This window comes from Cibotium barometz, chromosome 19, assembly GCF_041138505.1.
Source record: "Cibotium barometz isolate CiBa-2024 chromosome 19, ASM4113850v1, whole genome shotgun sequence".
Lineage (NCBI taxonomy): Eukaryota > Viridiplantae > Streptophyta > Polypodiopsida > Cyatheales > Cibotiaceae > Cibotium > Cibotium barometz.
This window is the reverse complement of record NC_141064.1, coordinates 25,620,306-25,642,906: the sequence shown is the minus strand read 5'-3', so window position 1 is coordinate 25,642,906 and position 22,601 is coordinate 25,620,306. Positions and strand designations below refer to the sequence as shown.

General features: G+C 47.8%; 1 protein-coding gene across 1 annotated transcript in view; it reads right to left on the bottom strand.

Moving 5' to 3' along the window:
• LOC147628375 (protein FMP32, mitochondrial-like) overlaps nt 1–22,601 on the bottom strand; it is a 78,326-nt gene that overhangs the window by 34,390 nt on the left and 21,335 nt on the right. The window contains exon 3 of the mRNA XM_086813458.1: nt 15,348–15,407. Within this exon, the coding sequence (XP_086669584.1) occupies nt 15,348–15,407 (60 nt within the window). The remainder of the gene's footprint in view (nt 1–15,347; nt 15,408–22,601) is intronic.

The following is a 22,601-nucleotide window of genomic DNA, read 5'->3' as shown; positions in this document are numbered from 1 at the left end:
GTGGAGTATGCATCTCAGTCAGCGAGCAGCTTCTATCCGAGGTTGTGGACTCTGGCATTCTGGTCCAGGGTCGTGCGCAGTGGATCATCCTTCGGGTTGGGGAAGACCGCATTGGCTTCCTCAACTTCTACGCCCCTAATGGGGCGACCGGGAGAGCCGAGTTCTGGAGCACCATTAGGCAGTCCCTCCCCTTGGCAGACCACTGGTGCCTCGGAGGGGATTGCAACATGCTGGAGGATGCAGAGGACAGGATGGGGAGCAGCCAGGAGACCATTCATGGGCCGGAGCTCGCTGCCTGGGAGGAACTAGTGCTTCAGGTGAGAGGCCAGGATCCGTGGACTCTCCCGGAGTTTGGCAGGTTGCAGGGGAGTCTATCTTTCTCGCGCTCGGATAGACGGGCCACAGGAGTTAACCTATCCCGCATCGACAGGTTTTACATTGATGAGTGGGCCTGTGATAGAGGTGGCAACAGTGGGCATACTTGCAGGCTCCTCGTTTTCAGACCACTATCCAGTGCTTCTCCAGATCGAGGACCCCACGAGAGGAGAGCAGGGCCAGAGCGTCCGGATTCCAGATTGTCTCATAGAGGAGCCCGAGATTGCGATCAGAGTTGAGCAGGTCTAGCAGGAGCTGCAGTTCAGGAGAGGATCGGCAGCCAGCGATCTTGCCAGTGGCTTGCAGGAGATCAGCCAGATGCTCAGACAGGCTGCCTTGGACCGGCTGGAGGCCTTCAGAGAGCAGGAGAGGAGCCTACGGAGGAGTCTAGCGTCCCTCCAGAGACTCCAGGAGAGGAATCCTACGAGCCCTTGGATCACAGAGCAGATGGAGTCAGCTCGCACGGAGATCAGATCCATCGAGGAGAGGAGGGTGGAGTTCCGATTCCATGCTCAGGCTTCCTTTTGGACACAGGCTGGAGACAGAGTGACTCGAGATTTCTTTGAGGCGACAGGGCCTCGCTTCAGACGAGAGGGTCTCAGGCGTCTCCGGCAGGCTGATGGCCAGGTTGTGGTGGATCCCCCCAGGGTTCGGGCTATAGCCACAGATTTTTACAGGGACCTTCTCTCTGCTGAGCCAGCAGATGACAGGGTGAGAGAGGCTCGGGAGGCAGTCTGGAGCTTCACGAGACCGGTTGTGCCGGCCCATTTACAGCACTCCCTTCTCTCCCCCTTCTCGGATACGGAACTGGAGGAGGCTCTTCAGGCATTACCTCGGGGCAAATGTCCAGGAGAGGACGGTCTTTCGGTGGCTTTCTTCCAGAGGTACTGGGGCCTCTTACACAAGGGCTTCAGATTGGCATTCCAGGAGATTATGGAGTCAGGAGTCATGCCGGACAGCATGGCTGAGGGGTTGATCCACTTGATCCCCAAAGAGGGAGGAGACAGACTGGAGATTAGACAGTGGAGACCGATCACCTTGCTAGGCACGGCCTACAAGGTCCTAGCTAAGGCGATCAGCAGGCGGCTTCAGCCTCACCTTCCGGACATCATCCACTCCACGCAGACTGGCTTCATCCAGGATAGGAGCATTCTGGATAACATTTTCTCTTTCTGGGAGGCTACGGCTCTGGCTAGATTTCGACAGGAGGATCTGGCAGTGCTCCTTCTCGACTTCGAGAAGGCATATGATCGGGTGGACTGGGCCTTCTTGGAAGGCACTATGGAGAGGATGGGCTTCCCCCCTCAGTGGATCCGTGGGGTCTCTGCACTCTACTCATCGGCTCATAGCCAGGTGCTGATACAGGGCGTGCACGGAGAGAGGTTCCAGCTCTCGCGCTCGGTGCGGCAGGGGTGCCCCTTGGCGCCCTTTCTTTTTCTTTTTGTGGCGGAGGCCATGAGCACTTTTTTGACGGCACAGGATACAGGTTTGCGGGGCCTCCAGCTTCCCATCCGCACCTCGGAGGAGCTCCTAGACTCGGAGTTTGCGGATGACACTGCTGTCTATCTTCAGGGAGGTGAGGAGAACCTCCGCTGCTTCGCCTTAGCCATGGACAGGTTTTGCAGAGCTTCGGGCGCTTTGATCAACTGGCACAAGTCGTGTGGGCTGTGGGTCAGCTCTATGCCCCCCCCGACTTGGAGGCCAGTTGACGGTTTTGAGTGGCTGCCCCCCGGCACTACAGTGCGTTATTTGGGATGTTATGTGGGCATTGACATATCTCCGGAGCAGCAGATAGCCCCCCTTCTTCTGAGCATTCGGAAGAAGCTTCTGTATTGGAGTACCGCTCGTTTATCTCTGGCTGGCCGAGTAGTTGTGGCCAACCAGGTTCTGCTTGCTACTATGTGGTACATCACTTCTTGCTGGGCCTTCTCTCGGGCATGCATTGGCCAGGTGCAGAGGCTCATCAAGAACTTTCTTTGGTCCGGTGGCGACGGGCGGCCCGCCAGGGCCAAGGTGGCATGGGCGGTGATCACTCAGCCGAGGGAGAGAGGCGGCCTGGGCATTGTTGATCCTATTTGCCAAAGCCGAGCATTGCTTGGCAAGTTGGTAGTTCGTGGCCTCCTGCCAGGCGCTGAGCCGTGGAAGGAGTTTCTTGTTTCCAGGATGCTCAGCCGCACCCCTTCTCTTAGCGGCCCCTGGACCCCAGCATCAGGTGGATCTTTACAGAGCAGCGATCCAGAGGAGTGGGCCTTGGCTTCGAGGAGCGTTTTGCAGCTAGCCTTCTGAGGGCCTGGTCGCATCTGAGGCCGTCACTCTTCCAGACTCCTCCGGGCACCGATGAGGAGCGCCTGAGGCAGCCATTGATCTGGAACCCCTTGATTCGACTTCCCAGTGGCCATATGGTTGGATCGCGGTCTCACGTGTCGTGGGGCCCATTGAGCTCCGGCCCAGCCCAGTCCCTAGACGACTGGATATGTTTTCAGCAGCTGCCTCTAGAGGCTCAGGAGAGGAGACTCAGTGGGATGAGGGGCAGAGAGTTGATGAGACAGGACATTGAGGCGGCCATCCCCCGGGAGTGGCGGACCCCAGTACAGGACCCTCCACCTCCACAGTGGATGGGTGTCTTTACTCGGCATGAGATCCTTCTAGCGGTCTGCGGCACAGCGGAGAGAGTCGCCCCACTCACTTTCGAGGTGGGAGAGGGTGGCCAGCTTCAGAGGACACGACTAGATTTGGATGGGCTCCAGGGTTGTATTCTTCAGAGGGTGCGGGTGGTCGGCTTTCATCAGAGACAGTGGCATGTAGACCCCTCACCGGCCTCGATAGGGGAGGACTGTTCTTGGAGATTATGGGCTTGGGACAGCAGGCCTCTTATTCGCCTTCAGTGGGATCCAGGTGAGTGGTTTTGGCGAGATCCCTACTTGGCCCCTACTAGCCCAGGCATCCCCTTTTTTCAGTACACAGCGAGGCTGGGGCGGCGGATTCAGAGGCACAGGATAGCGAGCACCCCAGCGGCGGCCGAGCATTGGCGGCGACAGGGGCTCTCCCATGCCTTTCTTAGGGACTTCTGGCAGCGCCTTTGGGCCAGCTTCCGGCCCCGGAAGGTGACGCTTTTTCTCTGGCTCACAGCGCATAGAGGACTGGCTGTGGGGGCTTGGCTAGCTTTTGGCAGACACCCAGCGTCCTGCCCTCGGTGCGGCCATGCACAGGAGTCGCAGCGGCACTGCTTATGGGATTGCCCACAGGCACAGCAGGTCTGGCAGCGCGCTCTCAGGATGGTTTTTGCAGGCTCACCAGGTGAGATGCTGGTGACGTGGGGTGCGGTGGCGTGGGCCACGGACAGCGGCCCGGCCCTTGGATATGAGGACGTCCCTGGCAGTGCGACCATCCAGGTCTCTGACAGGGCGATGGCGGTGGTTCCGACGCCAGACTTCTCTTCGGCAGCCCCTCAGGAGGGGGTCGCGCACAGATGGGAGATGATCAGCAACATGACGGCTTGGCACATATGGAGAGCCCGATGCAGGGAGGCCATTGACCGCCAGGCGACTCCACCGGCGGAGGTCATACAGGCCCTCTGGGTGGACATCATTCACACCTTGAGAGGACACTGGGGGAAACTCCAGGGCGACTCGGATCGCATGAGAGGGCGCCGCAAGGCTTTCCTCCGCACTTGGCAGCCTGGCCCTTTCCTCACCGCGAGGGGCGAGGATGTCACTTGGCACTACAAGCCTCCAGTCTGGCTTTTCTCACCTCCCATATGTACTACTAGGTAGCCCCCCCCAGAGAGCGGCCAGCCACGGGGGTGGAGCTCAGGAGTTCACTGTGTTTTTATCCCTCCTTGCGAGGTGAGCTTTGTAGCCCTATGGCGTTTTCTCATTAACTAATAGAAGGATCTTTTTCCCGGAGAAAAAAAAAAATACCAATACTGGATCCGAAGTAAGCTTTTCTTTAAGCTTTTTAAAGGCTGTAATTTCTTGATCAGCCCATCTAAACGGAGTTGCGTTTTTTGTTAAGGCATGAAGGGGCGAAGCAATTTCAGCAAAATACCGTATGTACCGCCTGTAATAGGAACACAATCCCAAAAAGCTGCGTACATCATGCACGGTCCTCAAATCTGGCCAATTAAGAATTGCTTCCACCTTCGATGGATCCATACGGACTCCATGCTTAGACACAATATGCCCCAAGTGTATCTCTTGCAAGAAAAACTCACTCTTCTTGCCATTAATAACCAACCTATGGTTCCGGAGTTCTGCAAACACAATGGTCAAATGCCTTCTATGCTCCTCCTCAGTGTGTGAATGCACAATCATATCATCAAAAAATGTGTCCACAAACGCTCTATGAGGCTGGAAAATCCTGTCCATCATTCTGTTAAATGTGGCAGGTGCATTTGTCAAACCAAAGGGCTTAACCAAGAACTCATATAACCCAAACGTGGTTCGGAATGCTGTCTTATGCACATCCTCGGGTCTAATACGTATCTGATGATACCCGCTTTTCAAGTCAATCCGACTAAAGACTGTGGAGCCCTGTAAGCGGTCCAAAATGTCATCGATCCTCGGAATGGGGAATCGATTCTTGATGGTATTCTTGTTCAGCGCCCTGTAATCAATACACATGCGCCAAGAACCATCTTTCTTTTGCACTAAGAGCACAGGTGAGCAAATGGGTGATGAGCTAGGCTGTATCAACCCTTTATTCAAGAGCTCCTGTACCTGACTCATAATTTCTTCTTGTTGAGCTACACTAACACGGTACGACGGTCTATTTGGTGGAGTACTACCCGGAATTAGATCAATGGCATGATCTTCTGGCCTTTCCGGAGGAAGTTGCCCTGGCAATGACTCGGAAAAACAATCTTGGAACCCACATAAGAAATCAGTCCTGTCCTTATCTAACATAGACAAATTAGACTTAGACTCATCATCTTTTGCATCCTTTACATAAATCAAGTACGCGAAAAGATGCTTTTTCATTACTGATGAAATTGTCGAAGCTGATACAATAGGAACAGATTCCCCTTTTAACTTTACATCCAAAACATGTTTTTTCCCTCTATGAGTCAAAGTGATGTTCCTATTGTATGTATCCACCACCGCATGTACTCTGTGGCACCATGGCATTCCCAACAAAACATCACATCCGTCAAGTGGCATGGTGAAAAACTCTTCGCTGTCCACATAACCCTGCAAATGAAGCCTGAGCTTCCCAGTAATAGGAGTGACGGGTTCTGCATACCCAGGACAAGCCATGTTTAGCCTCATATAAAGGCCCCATCTCCTCTGCACGAATCCCCAATCGGCCAGCCAAATCCGGTGAAATAAAGTTGGCTCTAGCACCTGTGTCAAAGAATATCAAGGCATTTTGATCTCTCACTTTGCCCCATGTCCTAACTCAGTCTCTTCACCACCTGGCTGTTAACCAACAAGATCAGGAACTAACCCTGCAGAAGGTTTTGGTTTCTTTGACTTGGGCTCTCCTTTGGTGTCAAAGTCCTTTTGGGACTTTCGCTTGGGACAATTAAAAGACATATGTCCCTCCTCTGTACAGTAAAAACATTTCCGAGCATCCATCAAAGCCTGTCTCTCCTCAGGAGTTCTCTTGGACATTGGCAACTTCTTATACCGCTTCTCTTTAGACCCTTTTGCATCACGCGAAGCATGCCCTGACTTTTCAGATTTCTTGCTTGAGTTCTTACTGCCTTTAATTCCAAATGAGACTCCAGTGAGTAACGCATTTGCTGTCATAGCATTCTCTATCATCTGTGACATATTTGTTACTCGAGTCTTTATGCAATAGTCACGCACTTCCTTGGGCAGCCCACAACAATACTTCTCCACCTGCTCTGACAAAGGCACTGCACGATAAGAAGTAATTGGGAGTAAAGCCTCCCAAAACTTCTTATTGTAATCTTCAAGATTTTCACACTTTGATGCATCCAACTTGTGCCATGCTGTCATTACATCCACCTCAAAAGTAGATGTGAGCCATACGGAAGAGAACACCTGTTTAAACTGTACCCAAGTAGATGGTGCTATGCCCTGCAGAAGAAGAGTAGACCACCACTGCAATGCATTGCCTTTGAGAAAAGTCACAGCTTTTCTCACCTTAGAGAACTCCGTGTAATTACCACCAGAAAAAGCAGCATCAAACTGCTGTAAAAAGGTAAGTGCCTTTAACTTATCTTTGGCCCCACTAAACGTGTCAAATTTCACAGCAGCTCCCCCTTCCTTATAATCCTTCGCCTTTCCCATAGGCGTTAGATTATCGTAAGGAAGTGGCTTCACAAGATTGTTACCCCCGACATTCATGCCCATCATAGGGTCAACATTACCAATTCCCACACCTGGCATGCCATACATTCCAGCCATGTTTCCAAACATACCATTATGCATACCGGACTGCATGCCCCCATACATATTTCCTTGCATTCCAGGTTGCATGCCCCCAAACATGTTTCCTTGCATACCGGACTGCATACCACCATACATATTCCCTTGCATACCAGGCTGAAAATTTGCTCCAAAAGTCCCTGGCATACCCATGCCTCCCTGAGGGTAACCCCCAGTCATGGATTGGAACACAGAGCCACCACCAAAATAACCTAGATGCATAGACTGCTAAGGAATAGATGGCTGTCCGAAAAAGGAACTCTGTGAGTTAGCACCAAAAGCATGTTGCATGTTCGGAAACTGTCCAAAAGATGGATCCTGTGGGAAGGCACCACTATGACCCTGAGGAAGGTTCTTAGAACGCACCTTCTTCTTCTTCTTTTCAGGCTCAAAACGGGATCTCATAAATTCAGTAAACTTCTCACTTTGTGTGAGCTGCATAAACACATCCATCACACCGGCCAAACAATTTTTAAACTCAGCATCATCTTCCTCTTTACTAGGCATATCTTCTGGCTGTGTTACATCCTCATATTGTTCATCATCTGCAGCAGCAAGAATATCCTCATATTCATTTCTCTCAGGAGAGGTCTCTTGCTCTTCCTCTTCATTATAAAAATATTCTTCTTCTGTGTCTGACATGTTGCTGAATTTTTCAGCAATGACTTTCCTCGAGTCAACCACAAGCTCACCCCCTTCAAAAAGTTGATGATGGGTCCCGGCAACGGAACCTTGAAACCGGCCTCTGGTAGAAACCAAAGTGCGGTACACTTGCAGTCACCCTTCCACTTGTAGTCCAAATAAATAACAAAATTAACTGGAGCTAGAATGCCCCAAATCTGAAATGAAGTCGACACCTGGTTGGCCACAAAGCTTGGCGCCCCTTTCGGTATTTCTTTATTCAAATTCAAAGAGATGTAAAACTGAATACAACAAAGCCAGCCAGAGGAATAAACCTGTATGTCCAATCTGGTAGCCCTTAAGACCTCTTAGCACAGAGGATTCACACACAGATCTGTGTCCCACAAAAGCAACACATTGTGCTTCCCTTTGATCAACCAAGACCATTCAGCAGGGCAGTCTTGAGCACACATCTGGCATATTCCATGAGCATTGTTCCCAACTCAGTTCATCTATACATCCACTGTCCAATCTCTGTTTCCACCCTTTCAAACTGCCATACCCCTCCTCTCACAAGGGGCCAGATAACACAACTCTGCAGTGGAAAGAAAGAAAGATGGACAAGTTCAGAGCTTACCAATTCAATGCGTGGATCTGCACCAAAGGACCTGAATGTACCAGTCTGTACTTGCCAAAGACTGTCTGTACTTTCCTCCCTGCAACCACTTGACTGATGCACCAAGTATGCTCTGATAAAGTCCCGCCTGCAGCAGCTGGAGATGTGCCGCCTGCAGTCTGTTCAGGACTGAACATAACTGATTCTGCCTGTACCTGTCCGTACAGGTCAGCAGTACTTGACTGTACCTGTCTGTACAGGACTGTACGGACTGCACCTACAATCGCCTGAATCTGCCCGCCTGCTGTCTGGACTCTAGTCACCTGCGCCACCTGAACCAGATGATACCCAGTAGACTGTACCTGCTGTATGACAGCAAACGCCGCCTGTACTGGCTGTACGGAACTGCAGCCACCTGCTCTGTTCGTACAGTACTGTCTGTATTGTTTTCAGCCTGCTGTCTGTACCTGCAAACGCCGCCTGAGCCAGTAACCAATAGTACTGCAGCCGCCTGATTGTACGGCCTGCAACCACGTGGTCTGTACGGCCTGTAATCAGTACAGCCTACACTCTTCACAACAAAACCAACAGCACACACTCCTCAACACAGCTAGTCGACCAAGCTCTCTTCTCCTCCACGCAGGTTTTCTTGCACGCCTCCCAAAAAGCGAGAGAGAGAGAGAGAGAGAGAGAGAGAGAGAGAGAGAGAGAGAGAGAGAGACGTGTAACTCCAAAAGTGGAGTTTCCTCTCTCCAAAAATATCCCAAGGCCCTTACTTTAATATTTGGGCCACTTAGGCCTAGGGGTCACCCATGGTTAGAACATTAAAAATATTGATGTTCTTGGTCCCCCTTCACACCTGAAGATGTCCACACATCATTCCCTTTGTCCGGGCACCCCAAATATGAATCATTTAATATTTATTTTGCTCGGCAACCACCATGCCCACACTTGTGCTGTTCCATTTTCACAGGGTCATGACAGCGCCACTGCGTTTTGGGGCCAATCGGTGTCCTTGTACTATTTGCAGGAGCATTCTAGCTCCCATTTTTGTTTTCCTTTTCCAGGTTCTCATGGGTGATGAAGTGTTTTGTGTGCGAGTGTTTTTATAGTTGTATATGGATAATCCAGCACCTCCCATGGGGAGAGTAAGGCCCTCAAAGCTTGTGCATGTTATACTTATCCTTGGATAATGAAATACTCCAAGGGGGGTCGGCCCATTCCGGGCTCAATGTGGTGTTATATGTGCAACTTTTATTTTCAGCTTTGTGGATTGTTTAATGGCAGTGATTAAATGTCGAAATGTTTAATTGTGCTCATGATCAAGAGGTGCACACCCACTCCCGCGCTTCCTAGGCAATAGATATTGGCTTTACAAGTAATTTCTATGGACGAATCTGCCTGAGTTTATAAAGAAGAAATATTTGGATATCTCATGGATCGAGGATTTCTCTCTGGGTTATATGGTGGCATTGTCATGTGCAAGATTTGCCATGGACATTCTCCGAGGCTAGTCCTGAAGGGCAACAGATAAAGAAGGAATTAAGAATCAGTTAGAACCAAATTTTGGAGCAAAGGAGTGCAAAACATGGAATGTGTTGGACTAGGAATGGACAAGATGACCTGTCGGCTGCATGGAATGAAAGAAAAGCCTGTCGGCTGCATGATGTGCTGTCAGCTGCAAGAGAAGGCAAGTTGTGTACAGTTTTTTGCAATATGTCCAGTCAGCTGGCCGACCAGTAGTCGCTCAGCTCTCTAGTTTGTCCAAAGGCCTATATAAGACACTCATGGCTCATTGTGTTATTCATTCACTCCCCCTTTGGGTGTGGGTCTAGACTAGGACTAGAATAGGTGTTCTACCTTTTCATGGAAGGCAGCCCATGGCTGCAAGATTTAGATGTACCTTTTTGTACCATATGAATATACTGAATTTCCAACTATCTCTCTCTCTCTCTCTACTCTCCCTTCTGTCTGCGTTTTTGCATCAACATGTTGTAAGTGGTGTTTAGGGCTGAAAGAAGAATCTCAGAGCTTCCGCAAGTAACAGGCAAGGATTTTATGGATTATATCTATGGTTTCTCATTTGGCCGAAATGCCTATAAACTAGGAGAACCAATGTATACTTGTGATATTGGATTGAATCACTTATCGAATAACAATATTCTAGAACAATAAGTTACTCCTAGGTATCAAGGCAAACACTCTCCCCATACGGAGGCCAAGAGGTTCATTGTTCATCTCGCCATACATGTGGATTCGTGTTGGGTTGTGAGAGAGCAATTCAATGAACGCTCCACCATACACATGGATTCGTGTTGGTATTGTGGAGTGAGTGCTTCATTGTTTCCACACCAGGTTTGAACATGGGGACCGTTGGGATTGGGAGAAAGGATTGCCAGAACTATGGAGAACTAGCTTTTCTATCATCATGGTTTGTGCTTTGGAATGACACCAGTTTGTGTGCATAGCACATGTTTCTGTGGGAGGCACTAGTTTCTTGTTGTAACCGACCGGGGACTCGGAACATTAGACAAACAGTTCAAGTATCGAAACAGGGTATGAACTCAGCGGAAAACCACAATAATATAACGACACAGCACTCAGCCGACAAGCCAAGACATAGAAGACCCTAATGGGCAAACACGTGGATATAGAGTAGGTTAAAAGAACTTGGAGAAGCTCTTACCAATGAATTCGCTGAATTTGTAAGAGAAATCAGCTTTTGGTCAAGTTGTCGGCAACAGAAATGCTCCAAAGCATTTTCAGCAGGTACATATCCAAGAGATGGCAACTGAAAAGGACTCCCAAGGGCTGGACAACAGTGTAGCACTCATTTACCAACTGAGCCAACAGTTGGAGAAGCAAGAAACCATGCCAAAAAGTATGTGTATGGACTGGATATGCTGAAAATTGTCTTCTTCTACCTCATGAAAAAGGCACACCCGAGAGAGAGAGAGAGAGAGAGAGAGAGAGAGAGAATAAGCCTTTCCACTGTGAGAGAAGGTGGCCATTGGGCCACTTCAGCATAGGCCACACCTCTCCACACTCCTTTTTTTTTGGAGATGAAGTATGATTGTATTATATATCACATCAATAACTTTACATCATTTTAGAGCATCACTTTATAAGCTCAGCATCTCCACACTCTTTTAATTGAAAGAGTGCTTGATTTATGAGAGCCTGGCCGGCCCACCATTCAATAAGTGCCCAAACTCACTTATAGCATGTCCGTCCACGCTTTAATGACGTGTGGATGCCCAAACTCACTTATAGTTGTTTGATCGTCATCGTACTCTAATGAAGTGTGGACTTGCAAAATAGCAGTGTGAGCTATAACTCTAGCAAGCTTAAACAAAGAGTTTAGAGTCACACCTACCACCTGCCGTGCGTTGGAGGGTGTTCCCTGTCCGTAAACTAGACACATTGATCTTGCAGGCAATGAAACATTTCACGCGAAAACAATTCCGAGCATGCAAGTATGCCATGCATAAGAATGTGTTGGGCAATCTCCCTTTGATTCAACATGTAGGATGCGATCATTGTCATGTGTACACATGGACATGGCTGGTTTTCCCAAGATAATCCCTGAAGTTAGCAACAAACAAACATTTTGTTTAGGGCAGTAGCTGCTTTGACAAGCAAGGAAAGGTGGATCTGTGGACTGGGGTCCAAGCTTAGGCGGTGGTATACTTCTTGTCAATAGTTGATGTAATATTTCATGTCCATAGAACTGGCCAACCGGCAGTCGGCTAGTTGATAATGTCATCCAAGAGCCTATAAAAGGCAATGCTGGTGTTCATTGTAGATCATCTACCCCTCAGATGGGGCAGGTCATAGATAGGCTTTAGATTATTCCTTTTGGAAGGCCAAAGGCCACAGATGTTGTACATTTTATGTACTATATAATATATTGAAAATCCAGCTCTCTCTCTCTTCTCTCTCTGTGTTTGTTGGTGATTTGCATCAAGGTTCCTATTCAATTCCTTAGGGCTGAAAGAAGACACACAAAGCTTCCACGCATGTGACATTGGTATTAGAGCTTTGACTTTTGCTTAAGAAATTCAGCCCAAAAAGAAAGAAAGAAAAAAAAATGCTTGTGTGGTTGGTTTATCGACACCAATAGCAATCCCCATTCCAGTGTGACTTCCCCTCCCTCAAAGGATGGGTGGGTGGTTTATAGCCTCTGGAAGCAATCGGAAACGTCTCCCACACACACAATGGATGGTTTACTTACGATCAGGGGAAAAACTTGACCACTCCCACTAAGGCGACCTCGGAAGATGAGAGAGAGCAACGGAATATGGAGGCACTAGATCCGGGAGCACAACTCTCAATGGAGAACAATTTTCACCAAGCACGTTCCAAATTCTTATGAAGACCTTGGAGGATGTTGCTTCCAAAGTACACGAGCAACAGGCTTCGATCTGGTCCCTAGAGAATCGGTTACCTCCTCAGACCTCTTCTACCCCTATTCCTACTCTTGCTACGATTTCTTCTTCACTCTTCCACCCAGATTCCCACCCAGACACCTACCCTAGATTCTCTTTTCACTACCTCCACTAAGGAGGAACCCCAACAATCTCTTTCCCTACTTGAATTGCACGTACTTTTTAGCTAAAGGAGGACCGTGACACAGCAGCTCGTGCCACCGCACTCAACGAACAACAAAGACACATGGAACATGAGAGATACCTTGCAGCTCTCAACGAAAGGACAATACCGGCGACTTCCTCAAGTGTTGCACGAAAGAAGCCAAATGTGGACAAGGTGGTAATAGCTAGTTAGTACATCCCATTCCATGGTGGACTCAGTGAGCCCAGGCAAGCTCCAAGTTCGGAGTTGCTAACTATGTCTTGGGACCTTGTCAAAGACCTCAAGCAAGGTTCTTACCCCCTCGATATCTTGAGCGACTTGAAGATGAGTTCCGGGGTTTGTGCTAGAATGCACAACCAATCCTCCAATTTGCAAACAAAGTCACTAACCTAGTGTTACGATTGAAGAACTCCGAGGACCGTGACAGACAACACAGAACAATTCCTTTATGTTTGGACACGTAAATCTAATGGGATATGCGGGTGTTTGAGCCACAAACCTTTAATCGAGCACTTGCACTTGCGCTTGCACAAAGTGTTGAGATGAAATACAACAGTGAAAAACCGAAGACCTCCCAGCCCAGAGTGGCCAAGGCAGCAGCTGCCAATGGCAAGGGCCAAAACCAAAACCAATCGGGGTCTACCCCAGGAGCCTCTGGCTCCAAGACTCGGACAATGCACCTCACCTTACTCCAAACGAAAAGGCTCAGGCCGACAAGACAAGTGGTAAGCTCAGCTTTGAGGAGGAAGACCAGTATAAGGAGGGACAATGTTTCTTTTGTTATACAAAAAAACATACTTCTAGGGCATGCCCTAAGAAGGCCCCAACACGGACCACCACCCCCGCCTCAACGGCTTTTGTTTCTTTTGTTATACAAAACATACTTCTAGGGCATGCCCTAAGAAGGCCCCAACACGGACCACCACCCCCGCCTCAACGGCTTCTATGGTGAGCCAACCTCCCACACCAACCCCCCAAAGTGTTGCTAGTTCTCCAACTCCAAATCTCACAATTGGCGCCATTGTCAACCGGGATAAGTATAAGGGCAACCATACCCAAGAGTATGAGCGAAATGAGGTGCTCAAGACATTTGGCTACATAGGCAGCATGTGTAGAGAAGCGACCAGCAGCAACACGTGTAGGGAAACGACTAGCAGAAAAAGGTGATTCGACCGACCAATGAATTGTAGCAAAGACCATCAGCCGACAAGCATCCTATAGGGGTCGGCCTGCGAATAGAGAGCCAGTAGCCAAAAACCAACACCTCCTTCAATCGCCTCCTCCCTTTCGAAAAATCCCCTCGTGCATGCTTATGTTGAGTGTTTTCCACCAACCTTCCCACACGTGGATGGTCCACGTATAGGTGAAAGGCCTTCCCCATATGCTTTGGTGGTGTGGGTGCCCAAGGGAGTGCCCACCAGGTTGCGTCCCAGACACATTTTATTAAATGCCCACTCACTTACTCCCAATGTGAACCTGCCAAGGTTATAACACTACATAGAAATTTTAACGAAATAAACAAAGGTTTTAGGCATACTTACCAGTTCACAGGCCACAAAACATGTCAGAATACAAGGCACTCTCATGGTTCACGGGTAGGCGGCCCAAGCCAGTGAACTGGACATTCATAGCAGGCAAACGCAAGCATATAAGTCACGCAAAAATAATGTCAAGCTTGCGAACATGTGTGCATGTGCACTTGATTTATGGACAAATCTCCCGTTCATGGAGCATGTACATCACTGGCATTTTCGGGCACGAATTTGGCACATCGAAAAGCGCGGAACTCGGACCCAGAACACTCAGATCCCCACACTAGCCACATTTGGGCATGAGAACCTTGGGAAAACCATATAAATGACCAAATGATGACACTTGCCAAGATTCACTCACAAAATGTCTGAAGTGCACCCAACAGCCATTGGAAACCCTCAGCTGACTTTGACATAAGCACAATATCATCGATATACAAAAGGCCGTGAAATCTAAGATCTCGTCAATATATAGCCCAAAAAGAGTGGGAGAGAGCGTGCAGGCCTGTTTGGCCCCAATAGTGTTCCACATCTCACCTGACATGCCTCAGGTCCTCTCACACATCCGATCACCTTAATCATATAATGCCATCACTCCTCATAATAGCCTTTCAGTGAAAGGCTTTCCTGAAATCCATAAAACAGCAATAGACCCGCTGCCTCCGTGCCATGACTGCCCGAAGGGTGAAAATGTGATCCAATGTAGAGTAATCCTTCCTGGAGCCTGCCTGACCTATGGCTATCAATCTGTGTCCCTCTACCCAAAATTGCCCTTTAAAGTTTGGCCAATGTGTGACCAATCATGATACTCCAACAGTTATTGGGGTCCAAGGCATATCCTGCTTTGTGAGCCTCACCTTTGATGTTTGTGTAGCTCAGATCAATCATCTTGAAGGCAGGCATAAGAATAGGGACTATGGTATGGCAGGTCCATGAGGCAAGCAAGCCTTCACAAAGAGGCCCATTCAAGAGATGAGCTAGGATAGGCGTCGGGCCTCTCCACCATGTGCCAAGTGCTCCATGTGGAGGTCCTCGTGATCTCTGGCTCTACCTTTGTGAAGCTTTGTTGTGATGGTCGATGTTGTGAAGAGGGTGGATGATGATGGGCGCGAAATATGTGATACATCAGGTAGGGGGGGGGGGGGGGAGAGAAAGAGAGAGAGAGAGAGAGAGAGAGAGAGAGAGAGAGAGAGAGAGAGAGAGAAGAAACCTTACTTGAGCATTTTGTATCTCTGCTGTAAGCTTTGCCAAGGCAGCTTCCTGAGTCATTTCATTCTGCAGCACAAGAAGCAAAGCATTGATCAGAAGTTAAACAAAATAAGCAACCAATAGCCTTGCCCAAAGAAAATCCATGATGAATCTAAAAGGATAGTAGCATGTGTCAACTACAAAATACAAATTCAAAAAGGAATTGGAATTTGCAAAAAGTAGGGAGGATCATGGCAAGCAAAGTACCTCATGATTGAAAGACCATAATTAACATGGATTATGAATAGCTAAGACAAGAAGACACTAATCGAGCTTAAAACACACTCAAATTCTATTGATGAATGATAGCCAAATACAACAATATATGTAGGGCTCCGAGAGCAACCCACCTCAAAGACTTGCCATCTTGCCATAAAGGCATCCTCTATCTATCCAACTCACCCTTGTCTCTACCCATGGGTTTTTTTTTATAACAAAGGCACTTATACTAATCGATTTTTCAAAAAGGAAATACAAATAGTTTCATCTGAGACAGTTCAGAGTCAAGTACACCTAACCCAATATCGGGATTAGTACAAAAGATGCTTTTACTACAGACCAATAAAGAAGACCTAAAGGTCTTCCCAATACTCATCAATCCAGTCCAGGGAGCCACCTCTACCAAGTTGCAAATCTCAAGTCCCGATGTCAACCCAATTGATTGGGAATAGTAATCCACTAGACTGCTTTCGATGATTGCCAATTGATTGGCCCAAGACCGGACTTTCTCGAGATTCTGTAGCGCTACTTGATTTTTTCCCTCCCATCTCTGTTGAACCCATGACAGAGAATTAACATCCAGAGCACACTTGTCATCCATTTGAGACATTAACTTTTTATTGTTGCCTGAGCAGAGCAGTTTTCTTCTCCATTCCCAGGTCTAACATTTCACAATGACACTCACTCTGACAAACCAACACAGTTTCATCTTACTCCGAAATTCACTACAACTCTACACACGTCTCACACAACACTGCTACACTTGCACTACTCTCAATACACAGAATACAGAATGAAATGACTAGAAGAGATGAAGCACAAAATCTATCAACTATATTGTCATTACAGAATCCGCCATAGATACACATAAAATCCGCCAAGAACCGTATTCATGTACAACTGAACAAAACGGCTCCAGCTATATAGGCTTCCCACGACTCTCTACCTTCCAAGATCCCAAAGCTAACCAACTTCCAAAAATACTAAAAATCCATACATATAACTTAAAAAATAATCCGCGTAAGGTCTATCCCAAACACCTGGCACAGCTCGGTGGCTTGAGCCAACGGCTGACATCGGACCCACAATCCCTTGATCCGTAAACTAGACAAGCAAAGAATCTTGCAAAGATTAAACAAAATCAACATAAACGCCATCAGAACATCCTCCTCTTTGAAATTTTGCATATCCGCTGACTTTCCATTTGAATCATAATGCTCTACTGATTTCTGACTAATCTGCGGCACTACTGACTTTTTGCTAATCTGACTTCCTATCCGTTCATTGAAATATTGCTTCCTCCGCATTTTGAAAATCGGACCTACTCCCTTGTCAAGCTGAATGAAAGAAACTTGATTGGCAAATTAGACAACACTTCTGGAACACTTGAAAATTTCACCACATAATTCTGCCTTGAATCCGATCTAATCTTCCACACCTGTTGTGACATAGTCAGATTTGTAAAACTTGCTTCACATCCATCAAATATCTGCACTTGACATCCTCCAAGTTGAATGCTATCAAAACAACCTTCGTCAAATAAATCACCCAAATCTGCCAAATAGTCAATTTGATCACCAACTTTCTTCACAATGAAAACATATTTAAGATTAGATTGAACCTTTGACACCAAAATCAGAGATTGAGACACTTCAAAACCAAAACTTTGACCCTCAACAACTTTTGCAACTTCCCATTGATGAATTTGGCATTCCACTTGAATCCTCCAACCATCAAAATCAGCCTCAATAAGCTCCTGTAGGTTTATTTGGCCATCTGCTTATTGTTGCCTGAGCAGAGCAGTTTTCTTCTCCATTCCTAGGTCTGACATTTCACAATGACACTCACTCTGACAAACCAACACAGTTTCATCTTACTCCGAAATTCACAACAACTCTACACACGTCTCACACAACACTGCTACACTTGCACTACTCTCAATACACAGAATACAGAATGAAATGACTAGAAGAGATGAAGCACAAAATATGTCAAGAACCATATTCATGTACCACTGAACAAAACGGCTCCAACTATATAGACTTCCCACGACTCTCTACCTTCCAAAATCCCAAAGCTAACCAACTTCCAAAAATACTAAAAATCCATACATATAACTTAAAAAATAATCCTTATCTTTATTGGGTTTAAAAGGTTTTGTTTTCTGTTTTGGGTTCTGCTTTAAAGCATGTTCTTCTACCCATGTTGAGATAGTGTCTTTTGTGTCCTTTCTGACCGTCTCTCGTACCTTTGCTTGTAAGCTTGTAAGCACATTTAAGGATACTGTAGACAATTGCTCGTTTTGTACACTTAAGATGTTAAGAGTTGTATTTTGTGAGGCAAGTCGTCTTGGGGTAATCTTGGAACATGTGATCAATGGGCCGCAAAGTGTCAGTGACTATGGGCATGGAAGTATTCCAAACTGTGCAATCTGCCACCCGCCATGGCACCGAGCTTGCAATGCACAATGACAGTGGTACTTCTTGCTTCTTCATTCAATGTGTGCGTCAGCAGCTCAATGTCATAGAAGCTGATATGGATTAGCTAGAATCTTTTCTCCTTCCAATTAGGAGCATCCCATGTTATGGCCACTCCATAGGAAGGCCAGGGTTTTCACATTCTATCGCGCCAGATTCATGCCCGACCAAAATGTCTCGTACAAGTTTCACCAAAGGGAGATTCTATCCATTACATGTGCACGTGTTTGTATACTGGATTTGCTTTCGCGGGACTTGTTTTCATGTGACTGCCTACTATGTCGTGCCAATGCCCTGGACGGGGACGCCCTCCAGTGTACCGTGGGTGTGCTTGTTTGCTGACGCGTTGGTGTGGCATGTGAACAGGTGGTAAGTATTCTTTTTTAACCCATTTTCTAAGAGTATATTTTTTAACTTATGCTAACCCTTGTATTTATAAGGTTATGAGTTCATATTCATTAAACCATTGGCAAATGGGTAAGAATAAGTGTGGGTGCCCAAAGTCTTGTGTAAATAGAACTTGCCATGAAGATTTGTTACACGTAAGTAGGCTGGACGAAGGCCACATTAGAGGAAGGCGTGGAGGAAAGAACCTTCACCAACTCTCTCTCTCTCTCTCTCTCTCTCTCTCTCTCTCTCTCTCTCTCTCTCTCTCTCTCTCTCCCCCCAGCCCCTACACGGCAAGGAATTACTCTCCAGAGAGCAGAGACACTTAGAGCCCGCAGGAGACAGAGGACACCTGGCTTTCGGACACCACGCCTATACCAGAGAGAGATGACAGAGATCAGAGCTCAGTTTCACAGAGAGGGTGCGGAGCGACTGGCTCGCTTCAGAGCACACCCAGGCATGTTCTTCAGGGAGCTGTGGACACCCCCTTCACTGATATATACCATTTTATACCCCCAGTATGGTACAGGATGGAGCTAGCTAGGTTGCATATCATGATTGTATACTCCATGCATATAACTTTGCATTCTCCTAATAGTAGAGCTCCATCCCCTGCACACCCAGATTCAGCTTTTTTTATTCAGTGCTTTTTCATTTTGTTGGGATGACAGAGGATACCCCATACAGGTACTCCGATTTGTCTCATAGGCCGAGTTCAGTCTTTTGGAAGACGTTAATAAACTCTCTCTCTCTCTCTCTCTCTCTCTCTCTCTCTCTCTCTCTCTCTCTCTCTCTCTCTCTTCTGGGGCAGATGAAGCAAACCTAACTCTTCTCTCACCAGGCGTATTGAAGCGATCTTTGCCAACTTTCAGTTCTCTTTTCCGGGACCAACACGCGTAGAAGGGAAGGCGACTACCTGCTTCGAACACGGTGCACCTATACCTCAGCATGTATCTCAGCCTCTACCAACCATACAACCTACAGGTCTCATTCATTGTTGGTACCTGCTTCGAACACTGTGTACTTGTACTGCACAACCTATGTCAACCTATGTCAGAATACGCAACAAAGATGATGACCAAATTTGAAAACACGAGAGCAAACGCAATGCAGAAAAACAGCACAAGAGAGGGAGAGAGAGAGAGGCGTGTAACTCTGCTCTATATACACAAAGAAGATCCCAAAATAATGATACAAGATTGGCAAGGGGCTCTGGGGCCATATAAAATATGGGCCCCATACAGCAATCGACCAACTAAATGACAGCCGACAGGGGCATGTCCACCACGACTAGCATAAACACCAATCGGCCTATGGTGTACAATTGGCCAGCATGGAGAAAGGTGTCCACGACCTGTAGCACCCAATCGGCCAATACCAATAGGCTCATAGCTACAGTCGGCCACCTACCAAGACCTCTTGCCACCACAGAAATGCCACCCAAGCCACAGGAAAAATGGAAAAAAATATGGCAAAAAATACGGGGAGTGAGGAAAAATGAGAAAACACCTACAAGGGCGGGCACACCCACAACAAAGGCCCTGGTGTCTACATAAAGACAGGAGATGACTTCTAACACCCCCTCTCAGCTCCTGGCTGTGAAACCAACCACAGAAAGCTGGGGTGCCGCCTGAGCAAAGCCTGAGGTAGCGACTGCGTGAAGAGGTCCACCGTATTGTCCTCCGTCGAACAGAACTCTAGCAAGATGTCATCAGCAACGATCTGTTCACGAACAAAGTGCCTCTGGATGACCGTGGGTTCCTCCAGTGGAAGCCCAATCCTGCAATGCAACCTCTGCAACCTCACCACCTCACAAGCACCATCACAAGCAGCCCGATACTCTGCCTCTGTCAACGACAAGGCAAAAGATGACTGCCTCTTACTGCTCCGTAGAACTGCTCCTAGGTATGAAGTAGATCTCCTCCCCAATCTGAGTCACTCCAACCGTGGAGTTGAACTCCATCCATCAATCCCCCTCCTGTGTAAAAGAGTCCATGATCCTTCGCATGCCGCAAAAAATACAACATACGCAATCCTGCCTCCCAAAGAGTCATCTGCAACCATGAGCTCAACTGCCTCATCAAGAGGCAACCATCCAATCCGGTATCCATCAACCAAATCAATGGACCATTCTGCTTCCGAGTCAAAGAGACATAACACTGCTCACAAGGATCAACACTAGTTACGGTAGAAAGCCAAGTCCTGGAAACCTGCTGAAGACCACGCAAGGCCTTCTGAAACCTGTCAACCACCCCCTCTGAATCCGGAACCACAAAGCTTGGAAAATCCACCTCCTTCTGCAAGTAATCAACTGCCACCTGCTTGGCTTTCCGAAGGTCCCCGTGGAAAGAACATCCTCATCTATAGGAGTTTCTTTGTCCCGAATGCTACGAGACATCAAAGGATAAGTTACCTGTTTAGTTTCCTCTGACTGACGAACACAAGAACCACCAACATCAGTACTGGAAAGTTCCTGCCAACTGCTGCCATCAATTGGCAAGCTATCCTCCATCTGGTCCCGGAGAGCCTGCACCTGCAACGTATCCACACTTAAGTGGCCATTACCAAACTGCCACTCATCAAAAAACTAAGGACCTGGGAGAGAGTGCTGAAAGCTTGTAAACTCCATTCTCCACTCCGCATTCCCAAACTACCTGGCATGTTGCTTTGTCCTGGAGAGCAACAAAATGCTCATCAAACTCCACCCGTATGCCAGTCTTGCAAACCTGATGCACTGACAACAGATGAAAACTAAGTGACGGAACATACAACATCGGGGAGGAATGCTTCCCCCCTTTGCCATCGGGAACTATCTCCAACCTGCCCTCACTGTGAACTGGGATAGTGGATGTATCCCCAGTAAGAATGTGACTAGAATACCTGTAGAGATCCTGTAAATTTGAACGGGAAGGAGTCATGTGCCTGGAAGCACCACTGTCTAGAATCCACTCTCAAGTATCCGTTCCAGCGAGTCCTCCAACCTCCACCCTGCATGAAGAAAATGAAGCATCCACTGGTAATCAAAGACAAGTAGAATGCTCAGTACTCAGAGGGCAAATGCGACAGCAACGTTATGGCCATGTCCTCCGATGATATCTCCTTCCCAGCCTGGAGAACTTCCTGCTAAAGAGCCTGCGGGCTTGTTAATATGCTCCCGCATCGTAGATGACTTTGCAGGGCTCATAACCCGCATCTGTACTTCCAAGGAAATCCTCTTCATGGGCGATACCCTATTGTAAAGAGAAGCCAAATGCTGCCATATACCTCTGGCCAATGTCATATGCTTGATATGATTGATTACCTACGGTGTGCAATTGAGGAAGATAAATGAACGGACCCTGGTGTTGACACGATCCCCCAACTGTGCCTGTGCCTCCCGGTCCTTACGAATCGACGGTGTTAACTCACCTTCCTCTACTTCCGGCCATGGAACCCCAACAACGATGAAATCAGCAAGGTCGTAAGACTCTAAAACAAATTCCATCATGACCTTCCATATGTCGTAGTTGTTCCCGTCCAACAGACGGTCCACTGGAACGTGGGGAGTGTAGGGATCTTCACATGCCTCTTGGCCATCTCTAACAAATCTGCCATTGTGGGGATGTACTCTGAAAAAGGGTGGGTGGGTGGGAACAAAGAAGAACTTACACCTGCAAGTGGCTGTCCAGCAAATCAGCCCGCCGTTCTCTTGCTTCTCCTCTTCCCGAACAGTCCCGTACAGTCCACTAATCAGCAACACAACAGTCCCCTTCTTACTCACACAAATCCCAAGAACTATCATGAGCCTAGGGCTCTGATACCATGTCAGAATACGCAGCGGAGATGATGACCAAATCTGGGAACACAAGCAACCGCAATGCAAAAAAACAGCACAAGAGAGGGAGAGAGATAGAGGCGTGTAACTCTGCTCTATATACACAAGAAGATCCCGAAATAATGATACAAGATTGGCAAGGGGCTGTGGGGCCATTTTATATGGCCCCCATACAGCAGTCGGCCAGCTAAATGACAGCCGATAGGGGCATGTCCACCACGACTAGCATAAACACCAGTCGGTCAGTGGTGTACAGTCGGCCAACATGGAGAAAGGTGTCCACGACCTGTAGCACCCAGTCGACCAGTACCAATAGGCTCACAA